Source organism: Zalophus californianus, chromosome 5 (assembly GCF_009762305.2).
Source record: "Zalophus californianus isolate mZalCal1 chromosome 5, mZalCal1.pri.v2, whole genome shotgun sequence".
NCBI lineage: Eukaryota > Metazoa > Chordata > Mammalia > Carnivora > Otariidae > Zalophus > Zalophus californianus.
The window spans coordinates 120454704-120477688 of record NC_045599.1 but is presented as its reverse complement, the minus strand read 5'-3'; the positions used below and the strand labels follow the sequence as shown (position 1 = coordinate 120477688).

Here is a 22985-nt window from a genome sequence, read left to right as displayed (position 1 = left end):
TTTTATCGCGTTTATTGCCACTGATTATGACCCCTTTAACCTCTCTTTTCTTATCACCACTCTCTCCTGCATCTCTGGACACTTCTCAGTCTCCTTACAGGATACTCTTCTTTGGCCACTTCTAAATGTTTCTCAGCCTACCAGAAATATTCCCTGGAGGGCGCCTGGCTGGCTCAGATGGTTAAGCGTCTGCCTTCTGCTCAAGTCATGATCCCAGGGTCCTGGTATTGACTCCCCAATCGTGCTCCCTGCTCAGCGGGGAGCCTGCTTCTCCCTCTGCCTCTTTCTCTCTCTGTCTCTTATGAATAAATAAATAAAATCTTTATTAAAAAAAAGAAATATTCCCTGGGTATCTCAAGCAATCAAATTTAGCATAGTAAAGACCTACACTCATCATTTCACTCCTAAAATCTTCCTCTAATTTTTCCCAAACTGATGAACATTTTTCAATCACCCAAACAAATTACCCAACCTACAAAGCAAAGGTTCCCCTTTCTTTTCTGCCTCTGCTATCCATTCAGTCACTAAGTCTCCTGGTAATCTTACCATCTTACTATCTAAATAATTATATTCATTGTCCTTTTATGTCCTACTGCCACTGATCTAATTTAGGCTCCTGTTATTTCTTACTTGATCTATTTTTACTGATACCAATTTCTCTAGGGTCAAAACCCTCCCATTCATCCTTTACACTGCCAGATAATTTTTTTAACCTGTAACTAGTCATTTCACTTCACTGTTCAAAATTCTTTGACTCCGTAACCTAGAAAATAAAATATAAAGTCGTTCATATAGAATATATCCACCTCCTATTAGGATATGACTTCCACCTATTTAGTACATCCTCCTCACCGTTTACACTCCAACAATAATGTACTTGAATTGTAATTTTCCCAAACATGCGATCCTCACTCAAACCCGAAGGCTTCTGTACAGTTTTCTGTATGTGAAATGCCTCTCTTCAGCATGGAGTAACCCGCATCATTTAAGTCTCATTGCCAATGGCTCCTCCTCGGTAAATCCTTTCCTGGCTTCAAGCTGATTGAAGATTTTCTTCCACAGGTTCCCATGGTCTTTCAGACACGCTACTGTTACCGAGCAATTATCATAGCACATCGTAACTACTTCCACATCTGTTTTACCATTAGGCTCTTCTTTGAAGAGCTATAATTTTCTTTGTTTTAACATTCCCAGTGCTATGCACAGAGCCACATGTGCAATAGAGGCTGTATGTATGTATTGAAAGCATACATGAATGGAAACTTGAAATGTTAAATATTTTCTCATATTAATTAAAAAGTACTATGTACTAGGATGCCCTCTGGTGATTTTTACACAGGTGAAAATGAACAACTAAAAAGAAATGCTGATCTTATGAAAGAGAAGTTAAAATCTCATGAACAGGTGAGTTTATATATTTTTATATTCAATCAAATTCCTGTAGACCATTTGTCTTCTCAAATTAGAAGAAAAGGGGGGTTGTTCTCATTAATGAATACAGCCAAAATTTGGAGAGGAAATAAGTATGTGTATATGTGTGGCAGAATTTTTAACGAATAAAAATCTTTAAAGAAATAACAATTTGAATGACTCTAGTCTCTTTGTAGACTGTAATGCACTAATATATCACTTGCCTTACTTTTTCTTTCCACCAAAAAGAAATGCAACTATTTTGCTACATATTTACATATTTTTAAATTATGTTAATAGAATTTTTACTCTAGAGTATACTCTATTTTTTTCAAAGACTTTATTTTTAAGTAATCTTTACACCCAACATGGGGCTCAAACCCACAACCCCAAGATCAAGAATCACACATTCCACTGACTGAGCCAGACAGGCAAACCTAGAGTATACTCTATTAATTAGCATTTAAAACATTTTTTATTATAAAATAAATGAATCATTAATCTTTCTGACTTGAGTAATCTGTGTACTTTTATTGCATCATTCAAATGAAAGGAGGTTTTTATGTGGATCACCAATTATTTATCTCCCAAAGGCTACCATACCCTCTGCTACTTTTTCTTTTCTTCCATAGGAACAACATATGGCAGCAATTATAAAACAGATAACACAGTACCTAAACATAAAAAGTGCTCAGTAAATGTCAGTTCCCACTGCCCTTTGGGAGGTGTATTATGATAATTTTTTTCTCATCTCCCAGGAGCCAATATGTCAAACTCTGGCAGACCTCAGGTTTCCAAAACTCAAATTGGATCTTTATCAAACTTAGAACTTCAACTTGAAGGATCATTTCCAAATTCAATCTGGTCCCACACTTGAGATAGTTTAAATATCTCTGGAATATATCCCACCCTTTATTTTTCCTTTCTTTTATCCCTTTCTTTTCTTCTTTCCCACTCTTTCCTTATTTGGCTCTAAAGCTCAACTATACATATATATATATAAAAGTTAGGGTATAATTGGGGCAGAGAGAGAAGGGGGAGAAATGTTTGCCTTCTTTCTCTTCTAAAATGTCAAACCATAGAATATTGCTTTGCCTAGGATACTTTAGGAGTTTTCAAAGGGGTGGAAATTAAAGAGAAAATACCATAATCCAAGATTCAGAAGTTCTTAATTAGCAGCTGTTCAAAGCAAACTAAAGATAATCTCAATCCAATGAGAAGTCTCTAGTACAAAACGTCCAGGTACATCCAAAACATATGGAGAACCACTCTCTAGGAAAACACTCAGGAGGTACTCAATGACCTTATTTATAAGACTGGAAGAGGTTTTGTAACTTGTATACAGAGGATCCTTAAATTTTATAAAAACAAAACACAATATGGGGGTTTTCCCCTCACAATTTAAAGTTTCCAGAAGGCAAATGAAAAGAAGGCAACCAAGAATAACTTGTTGGGACTTGGTCCCCTTAGAAAGAGAAAAGAATTGGATTCCTCAGAGCTGACATAGGCTAAAGTTGGGGAGAAGAACCTAGTGCGGTACAGCCAGGCCCGAGCCCACATATTAAAATAGCCTTTATGCCTAGAGGCTGGAGTGAAAATCCTGTCTTTCCAAATTAATGGACACTTTCCACTTCAGTGATGGCATCTTCACGTGGCAAAATCAATGGGGAATGAAAACATACATAGACTTGTCTCTTGCAGTTTCTCAGAGCAGCAAATGCTTAGTTGAGTCAGGAGTAGTTTAGGAAAGCCACTCTGTGGTTGCCCATCTAGAAATCTAGATACATGCATGTGAAAAGTGACAGTTCATGAGATTCGCCTTTATATTCACCTGCCAAGGTTTAATCACAGCCAACGGTTAGATAGTTTGGCCATTCCTACAAGTTGCCAGGCGGGTTGAGTAGCACAAGTAGGTATCCACACTATCTCCCCTTGAACTTATATAATCTCGGCACACGTACCTCCATGTTTAATTGTGGACATCTAACCTCTTCAATACCACTGAATATCTGTTGAAAGCTGTGAGCACTTTCTGAGAAAAATGCTCAATAGTACACATGCATATATATATATATATATATATATATATGTCTAATTTTCATACAATTTCAGAAAGTTAATGGATCTTCAAAAGCCCATTTACTGGACCTAGGCTAGGAACTTTTGACTTAAATAATTCGTGTTGGCACTCTTATTCAGTCAGCAAATATTATCCAGAGATATACAGGGAGTTGAGGATACAATGGTAAGTAAAAACCAAGTCCCTGCTTTTATGATGTTTAGTTTAGAAGCTTTTCTTGAACCTCTTGCCTTCATTAATGTACCTTTCTTAGTATCCTCTTTTACTTTTATTCTTGCCGCTTTCCTTTTTCCTGCCTACATCTTAGGCCTGTGAGTGGTTTCTTTATGTAGAAACATCCCTCTGGAAAAACTGTAAATTTTATCTTTAGGGGCTTTCTCTTCCAACACATTAGCACAATAATCACTTCTGTGCTTCAGCAACCTAAGAAACCAATCACAGGCACCTGGTGAGAACTTCTCAACTCCCAAACTCATCCTTCTCTAGCCTCCTCCTTATAAAGCTAACCCTTACCATGGGTAGTACTTAACCTCCTTCTGGGAATTAGGGATGTATATATAATTTTCAGAAATAGAACTTCAGGCCACATTCAAAGGATTCATCCTATGTTACATTAAGCCTGCCAGTTATCAAACAGAACTTACTATTGGCTCTAAAGTATAGCTTTGGCTTTAATAGACATATTTTAATGCTATCATGGCATTTATTCGTTAACAATTAACAAAATATTTTGAGCATCTATGATATATTAAACACTGGTGATGAGTATTCAGGAAGCAAAGATAAGATGTTCTCTCTAGATGGTCTCTCTCTCCCTGGACCAGAAACTGATCCTTCTCAAAGCTGATTATTCAAGTGATAAGCAATATCTTTCCCCTCTAGATATGATTACTATTAAAAATTAACATAAACTTTGAGAATTTCACCTTTCTAATTAATGGAAGGTTGTGTGTGTACACATATGTAATTGAGGAATGAATATATATTTTAATCCTTAGGAATATAAAAATAATATTGCCAAACTTATGAGTGAAATGAAAATCAAAGAGGAGGGACATAAGATAGAAATAAGGAAACTTCATCAGGATATGCAGCAAAAAAGTAAGTTTTTTATTTTTAACTTAATTAATTCTAAGACATCATAAAATAATTTAAATGCATGTATAAACTTTTTTCAGTAATTGCCAGTTTTCTTGAATGAACATTGCCTTGATGCATTTGAATTTAAGTTTTGTACCTTTCTATATATTTATGTGATATAAATTACAACATTTCTAAACTGGATTTATAGTTTTTGTAATTACCATTACTTAATCTGAAACAGTTAATGTCCTGTCACTGTAAGATTACAGTGAAATGTATAATTAATAGCTTTGATATTTATATGGTCTGCATACGGAATATTATTTCAGTAATGAGATATTCTTCCCTCACTAAAGCAGGTCTCATGAACTTATGTTGAGAGTTCACTGGTTTCATGAAAGTAATAGAAACTTTTCTTAGTATGGGCTCATACTTATGTACAATATATGCAAAAATTTACTAGAAATGGTAAGTCAGAATATAAACCTACATCTACAAACTGCTATAAGAAAGCATAGAAGATAATCTTTGTGAACTTGAGTTAGCCACAACTTCTTAGAAAGAATTAAAAAGCACAAACAATAAAGGAAAAAAATTCTAAATTGAACTTTATCAAAATTACTAACTCTGTCCTTCAACACTGTTAAGTACGAGGCCCTGATCCCAAAGAATGAATATGGCTCAGATTCATTGGGGAAGATGGGAAAAAGAGTCTCTCAGCAGAGAGAAAATAAAAGCCAAGACAAATAGAGGGGGAGACGTAGGACATTTTAGGGAATAATAGTCCATCTCCTACCTTGTCTTTGTGCCATATGGAAAGGTTAGCAAAAGAAAAGCCAAAAACTGTGGCTAGGGCTGGATTCTTTGACCCCTTGAATTGTAGGATAAAAGAAATGGGAAGTGATTAAAGGTTTTTGAGAAGGTGATGGCCATACTTAGAGGTATGCTTTAGGAAGACTAACCTGGCAACAGTGTATAGGATGTAGGGACTGGTGATTGAAAGCCTGGACACAGAGTCCAAGTGAGCAAAAACAAGTCTTGAAACTAAGTAAGTAGTGAATTGGTCTTGGATGGAGAGCCCTTATTGGTGGGGTTTGTGGATGAATTGACTCTTTTCTCCCTAAAGTTGGAGATTCCCTTGAGGCTCCCATCCTGAATGACATGGTGTCATTAATAGGAATAGGAAAGTTGAGAGAAGAGGAAATTTGACGTAGCATAGAGATGTGGTGTGAATATGACAGATGCCCAATCATGTGGAATAGAGTTTAGCGGGTGTTTGATGTAGCTCTAAAATCATCCAGTAATTTGGAGTCCTCTGTACCTAGGAACCCAAGCTTTGTGTCCCTCTTTAACTACTAAGTCTCCTATTTATTCTCTCTCTATTATATATATATTATATAAAATTGATGTTTAAGAATACAAATCAGTTTATTTGTTCAAAAGTACTTCACGGGTAATTTTTGTGTTTCAAGAATTTTGTAGGGCCTTGTCAAAAATATATAAAAGCTACCCTGTATATAAATGGTTTCTAAAATATTTTTATTAATAAAATTTACTTTCTTGTGGATTGTTTAAAGTGCTAAAGATATACAAGTTTATAAGATTTTTGAAACATTAAGATGAATTAATTTTATTTACTTTTGTTCAGTTGAGTCAAATGAAGAAAAGCATAAAGACCTAATAGAGAAAAAGGAGGTGGAAATTTCAGAGTTAAATGCAAAGTTAAGAACTCAAGAAAAGGAAAAACAAAGTGAAATAATCAAATTACAGTTAGAGGTAAGTGTGTAAGAGTCTGCTAAATTTGAAGATGCATCCCTTAGTCTAGACTCGACTTTGTTGTTTTTTTTTTCATCACAGTGAGATAAATTTCAGGAGTAGTTAAAACCCTGACACACACACACACACACACACACACACACACACACACACACACACACAGAGGCTCACTCTCCATCACACATAGTTCTCAAACATCTGATACAACTAGCTACCCTGCCTTTCAGCACTTGGCCTGAAGGTGGGACTCTTCAGTCATTCAGAATGTCCTGGTTTCCACAGAGGGTACTGTTTCCTCTGAGACTGAAGACCTGTAACTCAAGATTTCCCCACACTTTGTAGCTGAGTCTATGCAAGCTTCATAGGTCTACCATTCCAGCAGTGGAGAGAATGTTTCTAATCCTTAACATTTTTCTCTCCTCAGCAGAAACTGTGGAACCCTGGTAAACCAATTAGAAATTCCTTCGGCTTTATTAAAAAGAGACAAGCTGCTCCCTAATAAATGTGTGGAAAATAGTTACCGTATGGGCAGACAAACCAGATTTTTTTTTTTTTAATGTTAAAGGGACTTCAAATAGGGCATCTCAAAGGCTACAGTTCCAGTTCTAAGCTCTAAAGCCCTTTCAGGAGGTTGTTTAACTAGATGTCAGAATCTCAAAGACACGGATGTTTGACAGTATATTTGTTCTTTAAAATTTTTATCTAGATTCTACCCATCTCCACTTCCATCTTTCTTCCATTGCTTTTCCCCAGCCTGACTCCCACTTTACCTTGTGTTCTCAGAATTCACCAGCTTAGTTAGCTTACTATTCATGTTCATGAAAGTTTGGTATCTCTGGGGTGCTTGGTGAGGTCCAATGCTGAAATCCATATAACCTTTGAGCAAAGGGGGCTGATGCTGACTTGAGAGGCATTTGGCTGCTGCTACTTTCTCTGGTCAATGTGCCCACAACCCACGGACGGGAAGGGCCGGGGAGCCAACTGAGATCCCGTCGGACATGTTTCAAGACTTACCATCAACTTCTAATCCCTTTATTGAAAATGTGCATTTTGTTTGCCATTTGGCCCTGTCACTGGTCTAGCCCAAGTCTGTTGTCTACATTGATATACAGAACGTTTTGTTATTCATCTTCATTGTAACTATCCATTTACCTCCTTAAACCAGAACACAATCTCACTGAGTTTGTTTTTAGACCACAAAGAGGATACACCGACCTCAACCTGAAGGGAAGAATTATAATGAAAGACTCTGTGGAACACCTGGGTGGTTGAGTCGGTTAAGCGTCTGCCTTCGGCTCAGGTCATGATCCCAGGGTCCTGGAATCGAGTCCCCCATCGGGCTCACTGCTCAGTGGGGAGCCTGCTTCTCCCTCTATCTGCTAGTGCCCTTGTTTGTGTTCTGTCTCTCTCCATGAGAATTTTTAAACCTGATTCAGGTTAATGTCAAACCAGTTAGAGTTCAAACTAAATCAACAAAATTATATCCAAATTCTACTACTCAGCTTCAAAGAGTTTACAGCAGAGTATATGAGTTTTTACCCCATGACTGTTGACTACACTATGTTTTCGTTACAAAAGGACATCCATGGTAACATGAAAATATTTTTATCCATCTTTAAGTTAACTAGGTTCCCAACCCTGGTAATCTAGATTCTCTACCTAATATCTTAACAAAAATTTTGTGCTGACTCTATCCCAGAATCTCTAAGGTACTGCCCAGGCATTTGGTACTTTTAAAAATCTCTCCAGGTGGGGCACCTGGGTGGCTCAGTCGTTAAGCATCTGCCTTCGGCTCAGGTCATGATCCCAGGGTCCTGGGATCAAGCCCCACATCGGGCTCCCCGCTCGGCAGGAAGCCTGCTTTTCCCTCTCCCCCTCCCCCTGCTTGTGTTCCCTCTCTCGCTGTGTCTCTCTGTCAAATAAATAAAATCTTTTAAAAAAATAATAAAATAAATAAAATAAAATAAAATAAAATAAAATAAAATAAAATAAAATAAAAATCTCTCCAGGTAATTTTAACATGCAGCAAGGTTAATCTTGTTTGGGTGTTCTTTGCTCTTTCTTAAAAATTGTTTCTTAAAGAAAGACTTCTCTATCTTGTGTTAGACAGAGAATATACTTAAATTACAGATTATATGTTAAAAAACATAATGGATTATGCTTATATTTATAGAAATAATTGTTTTTAGTTGTTTAGCTAGAATGTTCTCAATAACTTTCTTTTTAAACTTGATTCAGTTTGATGCCAAACTAGCAAGAGTTCAAACTAAATCAAAATCATATCCAGATTCTACTGTTTTGCCACAGAGTATCTACAGAAGGGTATGTGAGATTTTATTCTGTAGCTACTGTTTAAGAAAATAAAGTTTCTTAGTGTGTTTCTATAAAAGCTGTCTAGTGTTACTAACAATATACTTAACAGTTTTTCTTAAAATATATCACACAATCAGATCTTAGGTTTTGAATAATCTTTAAAAGTCATTTCCAATTTGAGGGTGACTGGGTGGCTCAGTTAAGCACCAGACTATTGGTTTCAGCTCTGGTCATGATCTCAGGGACATGAGATCGAGCCCCGCATTGGGCCATGTGCTCAGCCTGGAGTCTGCTTGAGAGATTCTCTCTCTCCCTCTCCCTACCCCTCCCTACTGCATGCATGTTCATTCTCTCTCTCTGTAAAATAAATAAAACTTTAAAAATCATCTTCAATTTAAAGTAATAAATCTTAGCAGTAAATTAAAACATCAGAGAAGTCTTTGACTCTTCGGGCCATCTAAGGAATTCTGTAATATATTCTGAACTAGGGCTGACCTACTATTCTGAAGTTATTTAGGCACTCAGATAATAGATTTCTTTTTGTTCAACTCCTCTTTTATGGTTTATAACTTCAAGCTATATAGGGAGAAGGGAATGAACTAGAACAAATGGTACTAATACGTATTTTGGTATCCTTATTCCAGTTTTACCCCATAAGCTTCTAAAAATAAAATTATAAACCTTTCAAAATAAGCTGTCTTTTAAAATACCTACTTAAACCAGAAATGCAGTTTTTGTTGTTGTTTTGTTGTTTCTTGTATTTAATCTTACTATTTCTGAATTGCAGTAACACATTTCTTTCTGCTTTATTTAGAAGCTTCAACATCTGCAAGAAGAGAAAAACAGGGAGATTGCATTTCTTCGTAATACCGTTCACGATTTAGAGCAACGCCTCTCCCTTGGCAAAGAGTCTCAACTTAACTCTACTGGCAAAGGCTCTTACCTTAAGCGTAGACGGTTTTGAGTAGGATAATAAATTCATTAGTTTCTACTTAATTTCTTTAAAAGAAGTTGAAAATTTGCTTCTGTCATTAATATACTGCCTAAACAATAACAATGAAAAAAAGAAAGCTTTAAACTTTTTAAATTGAGTTTATTTAAACAAATCCACATTCGTCCAATCATATACTACATGCTTGCTTAATAGTATAAACCATAAAGGTTTATAGGACTTGGTTTACCTACTGAACCATCATTGACTATGGAAATACTTTCTAAGCAATCAAGAGATAGACAACATTCTTTTATCTTTTCCATTACAACTTTCAAGACAGACTATCTTAAATTTAAGAGTGTGATACAATGCTAGATAAAGAAAACAAGATATAAGGGCTTCATTCATATGTAATAGTAAAAATCAAGATATGACTCTTAGATATACAAAGTATAAATGGATATTTAAAATGTAGTCCTAGCAAAATATTCATGTGTCAGTATTTCTGAAACTTAAAAGACAGAATTCACTGAGTTCTTTAAAGGTTTAGTCAGTTAAAAACATAAGATTAAAAAGACAAAGATAATATTTTTTTGAGAAATAAGAAAAAAATGGAAAACATGTCTTTGTTGTTCTTTCTCCATTCTAAATTGCTAACTATCCAACAGAAACCCCTAGGTCATAGTTTACGTCTCTGTTCTCATTGAAGCAAGCAGAATACTGGAAAAAGAGAAAAAAAAAACATATTAACCAAATGCTGCAATCACCTTTATAATAAAATAATGAAAATATGGTTTGGGTCAAAATTTCTTTGACTTAAATTTTAAAATTTTGAAGCCAATATGATAGATTTCTCCATGTTTGTACAAATCCAATTCTTATTTTTGGGTCATTATTAATTAGGTGGCTTATAAAATGCTGGAAATGAAATTGTCTAGACTGACTTGGGGAGTATGTCTTATTTAAGTATTTAGTATGAAGGTCATTTTCACATTTTGGCCTTATGTTTTCAGCTTCAATTGGTGCTGGCTTCTGTGGGCTGAAGCTGCTGACTTGCTTGTCAGGCAGCTGGAGGTAAACGTCACTGTCAAGATTCAATGACGTTCTCCTCTGCCCAAAGTCCCTGTCAGCTGCATAGAGAGGGGAGGCTTTCTTTACATTGTCAGGTGACTGCAGACCCTGTTTTTTCAAATATCAGATGTCGTCAGTGTCAGCAACAGCTGTTAGGGGCCAACCCTGAATCTTTAGGCAATTTGCAGAGTAATTGATTTATACATCCCTTTTGTCAGAGCCTCTTTTGTGGAACAGAAGGTTGTAAACTTTCACTTCCTGCTGGCAGATCTCAGGTCTCTGGGTGGCCCTCTGTTTGGTGGTTCTTGTGTTTATGGTGGCAATGGAGGCCTCAAGGAGTGGGACGCTCAGCAGCATCTGGGGCTTCTGGTTGCTGATTCTCTGAAACCCCATCAATCCCATGATGCTGATGCCCATGCTTGTGATGATGACAATGGTGGTGGTGGTGATGTGGCTGGGGAGCCTCAGTTGTATTTCCCACAGTAGTCAAAGATACCATTTTACAGAAGTCTTCAGCTTCCAGGGTCTAGAACAAATTTATAATCCTTTATCAATAAATGTATAGGTATAGCAGGAGTGCACAAAAAATGATTTGTAGAGCTAAAATATGTAAAATGCAAACCAGTTAATTAGGATTGAACTGGCTTTGTTTTTCTAGTGTCATATTAATGAGATAAAAATTTGATACCGGTTTCAACACCTAGACTTTCTATTAAAATTTGGTTCCCATCATACCTAATTATAAACTGCTTCTTGTGCAAAGTTTGCATTTAATCAAGGAATCCTCAAGCATCTTACAAGGAAATTAACATTAATGTTTTCCAAATAGATAAAATAGAGCATAAGATGATTAAAATTCAACAGTTCACCTAAGCTTCTATACTGGTTAAATCAACAGCAGAATTCAAATTTTCCTAATCAAGAGCATTTCCTAAATTTTTAAGAATTCTGAAGAAGAATTTAAGAGATACATAAGGCTTAAAAAGAAAGCAAACCACTTTACTTACACTGCAGAAGCAAAGCTAAATAAACTGGTTAAAAGAACTTATATTGATTGCAGTCAAGTCAAACAAATATCAAATCTTAGAAGCAGCTGAACTACATGGAACCTTTCACACCTGTGTCAATCTACCGTTCTATCCAAATTTAATGTTATATTCTGAAGCAAATTAATTTCTCTCTGATAATTCAAAAATGCCAATAAACTGCTCAAGATGAGTCATTTTTCATGCCTCAGCTTATGGCAGGGAATGTTTTGAACTTCACTAGTTTTGTTACTGTGTCCCTCCTGTCAAGCTGCGGTGGGCAAGGAGCAAATTCCTGCCCATCTTGCGCTGAGCAAGAGGTTCCATTCTGCATCAATCTAGTTAATTTGCTGCAAGTCTTTTTTATTGTTTAGTGTACCCATAAATCATAGGCTTAAAGCTTACAGATACAGCAGTGTCATACGAAACTTCTACCTAAAGTGATTTGTAAGTAAAGTTAGTGAGTCTTTGGTCTCTCAAACTGATCTTCTAAGTGTTATGGTTCATTGTTTTGAAAAGTTAAAAATTCCACTGGATTTTTGCATGTAACTATTAAATGGTACATATTTTGGTTATTTCTAAATTACTTTTGAGAATTCAACGCAATTTTTAAAGTTTGTATTCAAATTCCACTTAGTTAACATAGTGTAATATTAGGTTCAGGTGTACAATATAGTGATTTAACACTTCCATACAACACCTGGTGCTCATCACAGCAAATGAATTCCTTCATCCTCATCACCTATTTAACCCATCCCCCACAGCCACCTCCCCTCTGATAACCATCAGTTTGTTCTCTGTAGTTAAGAGTCTGTTTCTGATTCTTGGTTTGCCCCCCGCCATTTCTTTCTTTCTTTTTTTTTTTTTTTGCTTTGTTTTTCATTTTATCTTACTTCTTTTTTTTCCTAAGTTTTTACTTAAATTCCAGCTAGTTAACATTCAGTAAAATATTAGTTTCAGGTATAGAAGTTAGTAATTCATCACTTACGTATAACACCCAGTGCTCATCACAAGTGCCCTCCTTAAAGGCCATCACTTGTTTAAACCATCCCATCTCCCCCCCACCTCCTCTCCAGCAACCCCTAGTCTGTTTCTATAATTAAGGGTCTGTTTCTTGGTTTGCCTCTCTTTTTGTTTTCCCCATGTTCATTTGCTTTGTTTCTTAAATTTCACATATGAGTAAAATTATATGGTATTTGTCTTTCTCTGACTGATTTCACTTAGCATAATACTCCCTAGCTCCATCCACACCATTTCAAATGGCAAGATTTCATTCTTTTTTATGTCTGAGTAATATTCCATTATACCCACACACATACACACCACATCTTCCTATTCATTTATCAATCAATAACACTTGGGCCATTTCCATAATTTGGCTATTGTAGATAATGCTGCTATAAACAAGGGTGCATGTATCCTCTTGAATCAGTATTTTCGTATTCTTTTGGTAAACACTACTGCAATTCCTGGATCATAGGGTAGCTCTATTTTTAACTTTTTGAGGAACCTCCATACTGTTTTCCAGAGTGGCTGCACCAGTTTGTGTTCCCACCAACAGTGTAAGAGGGTTCCCCTTTCTCCACATCCTCCCCCAAACCTGTTGTTTCTTGTGTTATTGATTTTAGCCATTCTGACAGGTGTGAAGTGATATCTCGCGGTAGTTTTGATTTGCATTTCCCTGATGATCAGTGATGTTGAGCATCTCTTCATGTGTCTGTTTGCCATCTATATGTCTTCTTTGGAAAAATGTCTATTCATGTGTTCTGCCCATTTTTTATTTGGATTATTTGGTGTTGAGTTTTAGAAGTTCTTTATATATTTTGGATACTAACCCTTTATCAGATATGTCATTTGCAAATATCTTCTCCCATTCCATAGGTTGCCTTTTAGTTTTGTTGATTATTTCTTTCACTTTTGAGAATTTAATACTATAAACAATTTGATAAACCTAGTAACAGTTTGATAATGTTTAAAATATACTACATAATGTTCTAAATGTTCAAAGATTGGTAGTAGTAGTCTAATTTCAGAAAGCCAATTACTATATTTTATTGATCCTACAATGTATTTTTTTCACATTTTAATGTCTTTAAAATCAGAATGCATCCTACTATTGGTGTTGTAACATTGTGGCCCACCTTAACTGACAGCATTTTTTTAAGTAGTACATAAAATAATGTGTCATTTAATTGACGGCATCTAGGATACAATGAAATAGGAAAACTCCAATTTGCTTTGGCATATCAGATATATATGGTATATTATTCCTATTTACAGGTGACTCATAAATTTTAAGCATGTTATGGGAACTGTTTCTGCCTTTGTTTCAATATAACTGAGTATATTTGTAACTATTAGGCACTTGCGAAAATGCAAAATACTAAAATAATCCCAGAATATAAGGAATCAATATAGCTAGCATTTATTAAGCACTTAGAAGTTAGACATTGAGTTAATACTTTATTTGCATTATCTCAGTCTCCCCCTCTTTAAAAGCAGTAGAATAAGCTTCATAGGATTATAATGAAGATTAAAATGTGAAAAATTATATAACTAGAGTAATTAACCTGTTGTGCTTCATAACAACTAAATTAGTTAATTAAATAATTCATTAAAAATTGAGATGGCTTTCTTTACACCTGGAAAAATCTGAAGGATGTATAGCTCACAAATAAAACTCAGAATTATTTTTAGGGGTGCCTGGGTGGCTCAGTCAGTTAAGCGTCTGCCTTTGGCTCAGGTCATGATCCCAGGTCCTGGGATCGGGCCCCGCGTCGGGCTCTCTGCTGAGCAGGGAGCTTGTTTCTCCCTCTCCTTCTGCCTGCCACTCTGCCTACTTGTGATCTCTCTCTCTCTCTCTCTCTCTGTGTTAAATAAATAGATAAAATCTTTAAAAAAAAAGAATTATTTTTAAACCTGAGTTCAAATTTTGCCAATTTGCCCTATTAAGGAAAATTGTTTGGAATTATTTTCCTTTTCAACATGGGGGCGGTTCTAGTTAATATATAAATTAAAATCAATTCTCATAACAAGGAAGAAATATTCTCACAGTTGTTAGGAGAGAAGTATCAGTAACGAGTAGAAAATCTATTCCATTGTGAAATAAACACAGTGATTCTGGCTACAGAATGGGCAGACAGTGTAAGCGCTTCATGGAAAAGCTGATAGTCTTACATCTTTGATAAATTAAGTAGCTATCTGGGCCCCACTTCCATTTCAGGTAATGCCATGGATAAGCTTTGCTATCAGTATGCTCTCTTGTGAACATATTCAGGATATTACAATAATGATATTTTATGTTAGCTGAATTCTTTGAGCACTTGGAACACATGCAATATCATTTGGTGGTATTTGAAATATGTGATCTATGCTGACTTTGTTTTCAAAACTCCTTCTAGATAAAAGCAGCAATACAGATCTTGAAAAGATGTCTTACAGTATATGTTACATAATAGAAAGAATGTGTAATTATAAAAATTACCATTGTAGTTTATTTTTAGTATAACCAACAGAAACATTGATTAACTAATTGGTCTTGAAATGACACTAACTTATTTAGATAGCCCTTAAAAGATTTTCTCTTTTCTCCCAGTAAAAATAATTAAGAAAAATAAAATACCATGAGAGAGCAGTTTCCACACTTCTCTTTACAGTAAGTAATTTTAATGGCTTCTTCTATATACGGGAAAGTTAGGAAGGAGTAAGGCAAACCAAGATGGTATACAAGACGGCCACATCTAAAAAAAAAAGGGCAAACATAGTATCATTACAATGTTTTCTGTATCATGATCGTACGTAAGCAGTTTGGGATAGGTACTGTTGGGTTTAATGGTCTTGTAAAAAGACCCATCCATTCACAACTTCAGTAAATTTCCTTGAATGGGGTCTCAGATGAGCTCCCTGGCACTGAATACCAGCTTAGGTCACAGCAAGACTACAGTGAATCTAACACTAGCATTTCAAAATGTTACAGATATACCACTATTAATAATATCAAAACTACGTAGTTAAGTCACTGTGACTTGGTCAAATACAATTTGGTAAGAGACATAAATTCTACCAATGCCCAAACCACTTACTTATCATAAATTGGGCTCTGCAAATCACATGAGGTTTTCATAACCACTATGGCAGCACAAATTCCACACAACACAAAAATCACAGCATAACAAAAAAAATCCTCATGTCTTGGCCAGTAACCCATTTATTTAAAAAATATATCTGATGCAACAAAAATTTCAGCATAATGAAAGAAATGGAATTACAATACTTGGTATTCCCAAAAATGGTGGAGTTGAAATGTCCTTCTTGCCCACATTTTACCCAGGATATATAATATTATGTGAATATCAAAGAGCTACACTTTGCAACTATCTAAATTAGAAGTTTGCAGTCCGGGGCGCCTGGGTGGCTCAGTTGGTTAAGTGACTGCCTTTGGCTCAGGTCATGATCCTGGAGTCCCAGGATCGAGTCCCATATCGGGCTCCCTGCTCTGCAAGGAGTCTGCTTCTCCCTCTGACCCTCTTCCCTCTCGTGCTCTCTCTCATTCTCTCTCTCTCAAATAGATAAATAAAATCTTTAAAAAAAAAAAGTTTGCAGTCCAAAAAGAACATGTAATATTAAAAATATTTAGAGTAAGATGAAACAGAGCTTAGGCCTAAACAGAGTCTGACTCACCATTTCTGGAGAGTCCAAAGAAAATAGAATCAACTAGTCATGTTGGTCATATCAAATAACATAAGCATCGAGGTTCCCTCAAAATACAAATGTTTTATTCACCCAAGGGATCAAAAGAAGATTTATGCAGGTTGGACTTAAAAGATTAACACACTTTATAGTTCAGAAATTCAGGTATGTCGCTTTTAAACTATTAATCAGATTAGAGATAAGCAAGTGGTCTGCAAAGTATAGTTATTCATCTGAAAAATTCTTAGGTTAGAATTGTACATGATATACAAATTGCTCCTTTCTCAGAATGCCCATCTACAGGGGGGATGAGTCTAGTCAATTTTCTGTATTTCCCTACTAGAATGGTAAATTCTTTTGCACAAAAGAAAGTCATTTCAAAAACATTAAAACCAAACATTTTAATGTGCTCGCTGAGTGGTAACAAAACAAAAGAAGATGTCTTATTTTAAATCACTTACTATTAAATTAAATGCAAAGGTTATATTTTAATTTGGGGTGTGTGTACACACCTGTCATATATGAGGAAGTCCTCCTTTTTCCCATTTAAGAGCATCCAGACATCTGTTTGGTTTTCTTCTTGTTGATAAACAGCAATATACTCTGAAACCTTATTTTTAAGATGCATATATTTTAATTGAGAAGAAAGTCCTTGATGATTAACAACAACATAAGAGATGTTCAAATATCCTTCTTTCTCCAGTTTTACTCGCAGGTCTTCCAATCTAAAATATTTAGGAAAAATACAAAAAAGGAATAATCTCATTTAATTTATTAGTGAATTCTCTCTCCTTGCTATTTTTTTACATGAAACTCTTTTACTATTTTTTACTTATATCTCTTCTTTATATTGTTGTAAAAAACTAAAAGTTACGTTTTGTCAATATTTACTGAGCACTTGCGCTCAGTTAAAACCTTATGCTGACTGTACAAGCAATAGCTCATTTGGTCCTCAAATTAATCCTACAAAGTGTATGTTTTTTAATCCATCTGACAGAGAATTCTACCCAATAAATACTTACTGAAGAACCTAACAAATATGTTTGTTATACATATAATTTATATATACATATACATATATATGTTTGTGAAATGACACAAGGCATTTGATGGCAAGTCTAGTGTTGATTGTACTCCAGCAAAGCACTCGCATTTGCTTTCTCTATCAAAATAACTAACCCATTTGCAGGATTACATTTTAGAACATTTCATTACACAAGTAATACATATTTAGTAGGACATTATAAAATATAGGTCCACAAAATGAAGAAAATTTTTCTATAATCCCAGGAAAACCACTATATATATTTTGGTATATATCCTCCTAGTATACTTTCCTCTAACATGTTTTATGCAAACATGTATAGTTTTTCTAAAGATGTGATTTAATAAACACATCTTTTCCATTTCTATGTTTCTTTTATGTACGTATGTATGTGTTCGATTGCGTTCCCCTTGAGAAATCCTAGAGCACAGAACGGCTCTCACCTGGATGCCTGCAGAATGCACAGGTATCAGCTGGCTTGAAGAAGGGCCACCACTGTCACTGAACCACTTGAGTTCACCATTGGATTTTGATCCCCTATGCTCCAGGCTGGAGGCGGCTTACAAAAGGAGCTTTGTCCCTGGCTCTCTGCTCCTCCCCATGGGAGAAGACAGAGAGCCAGGGCAAGCCCCAGGCTTCTCCACATTGCTGGGCTTGTCCTGTAACAGAGGAAACCTTGCTGTCATCTTCACAGGCGATTTTACAATCATAACCGGGAATTTCTATAAATCCAGCCAGTACCGTTCCCCTTCCTGTCAGGAGCTAGCCCGGGGATTCTATCCCAGGGTTGCTGGGCTCATTATGTTCGGCCTCCTTGCACCAAATCTTCCCAGAACAGTTTCAGAAAATCAGCCAGAGGCAGGGGAGTGGTCAAAGCACCTCTGAACTACCTGGCTTGGCAAGAAACTTCAGTAAGCATGCTGTGGAGATCTGCCTGAACAGGCAACCAACTACTTGTCTAGAACATAAAGGTTGAGAGTTGAGACTGTGGCCTCTATAACCAAGTAACATTCTGCAAACGTATTTTTGTTTTTATTTGAGATGCGGGGTGCCTGGGGGTTAAGAGTCTGCCTTTGGCTCAGGTCCTGATCCCGGAGTCCTGGGATGGAGCCCCAATCAAATCGGGCTCCCAGCTCAGCGGGGTGCCTGCTTCTCCCTCTGCCCCTCCCCCATCGCTGCCCCTCCCCCCCCTCAAATAAGTTCTGACTGCTTCTTTCCACCCTCCACCAATCTAAGAAAGGAAAGGGTAAGTAGGGGATTCTGCACAGAAAGGAAAAGAGCCAGCATGGGTAGAGAACCCAGGAAGAAAGGAGGGAGCAGTGAGGGCACAGGTGGGGCCCTCAGCTCTGCAGGTTCAAGCATCCTGTATTTCGGAGTCTCCTGGCTTTGGTTCCTCTTTTGTTCCTCTTATTCTTTAAAGTCTAGCTCTATGTTAACAATAAAGGATTTGAATCTTTTCAGGTATAAAATCGCCTGCCAAAATGTTAGTATCATATCTGAGGTAACTATGACCAAAGAAAAAACTCTGACCAAGGAGAAATGTCACAAATTGCTGTCCCTCTACCAAACTCACTGCAGTTTACACTCCGTCTATGTACTAGCAATCATGACTTTCAGAAGTTTCTGTGACTAGATGGCATGCTCTTGGGTAAAAAGATGCCCCCCTCTGAGTAGAAAAGCTCAGTATCTGACCAGAAATATCCCCAAACTAAGGCTAACTCTCCCAGCAGAGAGGTACACATAAAACAAGGGATCTGTAAAGAGGTGGTAAAAATAAGGAACGCATTCAGCAGAGATGAGCAGTAAAAGAAAACTCCACCCATGAACAGGCTTATTCTGATACAAAAGTCTGTGGAGAGAGATCGGGACAACATGCTAGAACTGGGAAGTTGGCACACTTTCAGGCACTAATCTGGGATAAGAAAGTAAAAGTACATTTGGGGGAGGTAGGGGAGGGAAAGAGGGTGGGCAGCTAATGATAAGTTACCTAGAGCGAGCCCAGAATTAAGATGAGTGTAGAAAAGCTAGAATCAGATTGACTGGGGCTCTGGTGCACCGGTAGATGTAGACAGAAATTTTAAAAACCGGACTATCTTTCACATCATTTAATACCACAAAATTCCTACCTATATAGGGTATACTGATAAGAGCCTAACTAAAAGAGAGGGAAATTAAATGATTTATTAAGGCCATCCCAACTATTCTAATTTTTTAGGTTTCTAGTGTTTAAAAAACAGAGGCTATATCTGGACTAAATCTAGGGCATTTCTTTAGGATGGCATTTATATTGACGGCACAATTACCCTTATTATAGCTACCACTCATTGAGCATTTATAGAACTCTATACGGGTGGTGCTAAGCACTTCTCTGTCAGTTAATCCTTACATCTATGTGACCTTCACCTCCTTCTGCAGCTCAGGAAACCTTAGCTAAGAGAGAGTTAGGCATCTTGCCCAAGTCCACACAGGTGGCAAATCACAAGAGACTGGATTCAAACCAGTTCTGCTAAATCCAAAAACAGGACCTCTTAGCTATTAGATAGATTACCTCTAACAATTATAGTAGCCAGGGTTTTATTTGTTTATGCCCGAGGATGGCAAAGAGAACATCAAAATAATTCGAGCTGTTTTGTTTTTTACTAGACTGGAGGGAGATCCCCTACTTTCTAGAATATAATTTCAGTAATTATAGAATCTTCAGCATAAATTCAGCACTTGGTATCCTCACTTCACCATATACATACCCTTTCAAGGGGCTAAATAGTAAATATAAAGGAAAAGACTTTTCCCCTTATTTCCCTCATTTAGTTTTTTGATGAAAAAAGACATAAAGCCATTGGCAGAGGGTAGTGGATTATGGAGTACACACACATTTTCTTCTACTATATAATCAATAGGCTGTTCAACTTTTTTTAAGATCATTTTTTGCATAATAAACATTTGATTATAATTATAGCTATCAGATAGCTGTGTAAAAACAATGAAGATAAATAACTCAACTGCAATTATTGGAAGCTGTTGAAAGTAGTTCTAAATTTCACTAATCCCACCACTATTCAGTTAGGGAAACTAGATTTTTGGCCAATTGCAGACTTACATCTGTTTTAAGTTCCCCATTAAGAGTTGGCCATATCTCACTCTCGGCCCTTCAAACCCAGGGGCTGATTTTTCCTGAGAGTTCTCACTCTGCATTTCAGTGGGAGATAGTTAAGCTTGAACACGCAGTATTGCCATATAACAACACAACTCTGCAGAGTCACGGCGTTGGATTTCTCCAGCCTCCCCTGCTCCCATCTTTGTCCTGCGGACAGGGCAGAAATCAGCAAGGACTGCCTCGAGCCGAGGCAGACCTTCACCTGCCCCACCCAATTCCACACTCTTCTGTTCTCTTTCTTTTGTATTATTATTTTTTTTAATTTAACCATCTCCCTTTTTAAAACTCTGTGCTAAGGACAGAAACATTTTATCAGACTTAAAATCAAATTATTTTCCAAACTCTAAAAGAATCAAGGTTGAATCAAATATTGGAAAACACAAAGTTCCTACTTACACAACCCCTTCCGAGCAGCCTCCTTCCTCTCTCTTTGCTCAGCTCTGCAGCTCCTTCAAGTCATAGCCAGAAGCCCTGATATTTATAGTCCTGTTGTTTACCTCTCTCCAGCCATAGTCCAAAGTTCATTGCTCGCTCTGGCTGTGACCTTGCAAGCTGAGCAAACCCTTGAACTGATCATTATAAACAACTTAAAAAAAAGTAGCAAGGGCTGCCAAGCATAAAATGGGGAGAAAGGGGTTTTTTTTGCAATTACTGATTTATTCCCTATCCTTTTTAGTCACCCCAGTATCTGGGATTTAATGGTACAGTCGGGGGCGGGAGGCAGGGCTAAGGGTAAAAAGGCCTCCAAGTCATGTTCTTTTTCAAAACTATCATAGGGAAAAACATTTGCTGAGCCAGCAAGTGAAACTGCAGCTTTTTAAAAAAGAAAAAAAATGGGTGGTTATTTTTTTTTCCTTCTGCTCTGTTGTGGACAGGTTAGCCTAACCCAGACTGTGTGAGCTTTCTCAGAAAAGTCACCTGCTGTTTCAGAACTTTCTGGTCTCCTGTGGTTACAAACCTGCTTGGATTGTTTTGCTATGTTTAACACTTGGATCTGTGTGGGATCTCACAGGACCTCTGTGTGGTCATTGAAGGAAAGGAATGAGAAACTAGGGCTCCTAGCTGTGGGAAACCAAGCCTCATATTCTCATCATCTAAATAAAAGTTTCTAGGGGTAGTAGTTGGACATGGAAAAGGGTATAGCTATTTCAAGTTTTTCACAAATGAAAAGTCTTTTTCTTTCAGAAAGGGGTGAATTCTTTCTACTAACTGCTACATGTGAGCACACCATGGTGTATAAAGTGAGGAGCACTGTCAAATGATGCCATCCCTGGATAGTGATGGCTTCCAAGTAAGCCTTGCTTTGCCTATGAATGTATTTTGCCCAAACAAACCCCTGTTGACTGTTGTGTGCTGGGTACATTGTATCACGGTCGGTAAATACAATGAGGCTCAGATGTTAGCCTTCCCACAAAGAAACATTGAATTAGAAGCTTGACTTTTGAAAGCCAAATTCTGTTTACTCACACAAAGCAGTAGGTACTAATCATTTTGGGTTCCAGATCCCTTTGAGAAATACTTAATTTCTCCCCAGGGGAAAAAAAAAATTGCAAATATACAAACTCACTTTTTGAAAGAATCTTGTGAAAAATCTTTGTATAAAGCAGATAGCCCCCTGGTAGCTCATTTCCCAAATTATAGGAAGAATCATCTTGGGTCTGTCTGCAGCAGGAAATCCAGTATTTTCTCATCACCTCCTTTCTTTACAAGTGGCTTAGCAGCTGTCTCTCGCCCCAAAAGTTTCCCCCCACCAAGTGTGCATCTAGCTCCAAAGCAAAGGACCCAGGATTGTGTGTGTTCAGGCCAGTGTGTGTCTAAAACCCCGGGAGGCAAAAGGAGAAGATGGGGCGCTTCTGCCATCTGAGGAGAAGCCATCCTTAACAGCCTCTTCTGTGCCAGGCAACCTGCGACCAGTCAGCATTTTTAAGAAAGCAGAATATTCAAACAAATCTTTATTTGATGTTAAATCCAATTACATGAAATCAAACAAATATTTATTAGGTGCTTATGATAGGCACAAGTTCCCTTGTCCTCAAGGATCTCAAAATCTAATCGATAGACACACAGGTAAGCAGAAAAACAAAAGAAAACCAAAAAAAACCCACTATAAAGTGTGATTATGTCCTAAGGGCTACATGCACAAGGTTCTGTTGGAAACTTGGAAATGAAAAAAGGAGCATCTTAATCCAGCCTAGAGATAGGGCCAGCACGCTAGATTAGTATACTTCAAGCAAGTTCAACAGGCACATTCTTAGATTTTACTCTCTACTTCAGAGCACCCAGCAAATCTGACCACAGCACTTGTCTAGAAAGCTTTTTTTGTTCCAATTTGTATGAATAATTAAAATCTCCTGACCAGTTGCTCCAGCCACACCACACAATTGAACATTAAGATCATTGACTAT

At 36.9% G+C, this 22985-nt stretch overlaps 2 protein-coding genes across 7 annotated transcripts in view; one reads left to right on the top strand and one right to left on the bottom strand.

Moving 5' to 3' along the window:
• Nucleotides 1–10327, top strand: part of CCDC152 (coiled-coil domain containing 152) — a 30167-nt gene extending 19840 nt beyond the window's left edge. For 4 of the 6 annotated variants that reach the window (XM_027604621.1, XM_027604617.1, XM_027604619.1 and 1 more), the window contains exons 5-9: nt 1340–1404; nt 4489–4591; nt 6222–6349; nt 8588–8671; nt 9477–10327. In XM_027604621.1, coding sequence (XP_027460422.1) covers nt 1340–1404; nt 4489–4591; nt 6222–6349; nt 8588–8671; nt 9477–9626 — 530 coding nt within the window. In that variant the 3' untranslated portion in view covers nt 9627–10327. Of the gene's footprint in view, nt 1–1339; nt 1405–4488; nt 4592–6221; nt 6350–7542; nt 7650–8587; nt 8672–9476 lie in introns of all 6 variants that reach the window. The other 2 variants (XM_027604622.1, XM_027604623.1) reach the window with 2 other exon arrangements.
• On the bottom strand, nt 9735–21130 carry LOC113928703 (selenoprotein P). Its single transcript, XM_027604616.2, has 5 exons — nt 20977–21130; nt 17870–18085; nt 16894–17106; nt 15315–15432; nt 9735–11193 (listed from the first exon to the last, which is right to left on the bottom strand). The coding sequence occupies exons 2-5, from the start codon at nt 18070–18072 to the stop codon at nt 10999–11001; spliced, it is 729 nt and encodes a 242-aa protein (XP_027460417.2). The 5' UTR covers nt 18073–18085; nt 20977–21130; the 3' UTR covers nt 9735–10998.
• Between the last annotated feature and the right edge of the window lie 1855 nt (nt 21131–22985).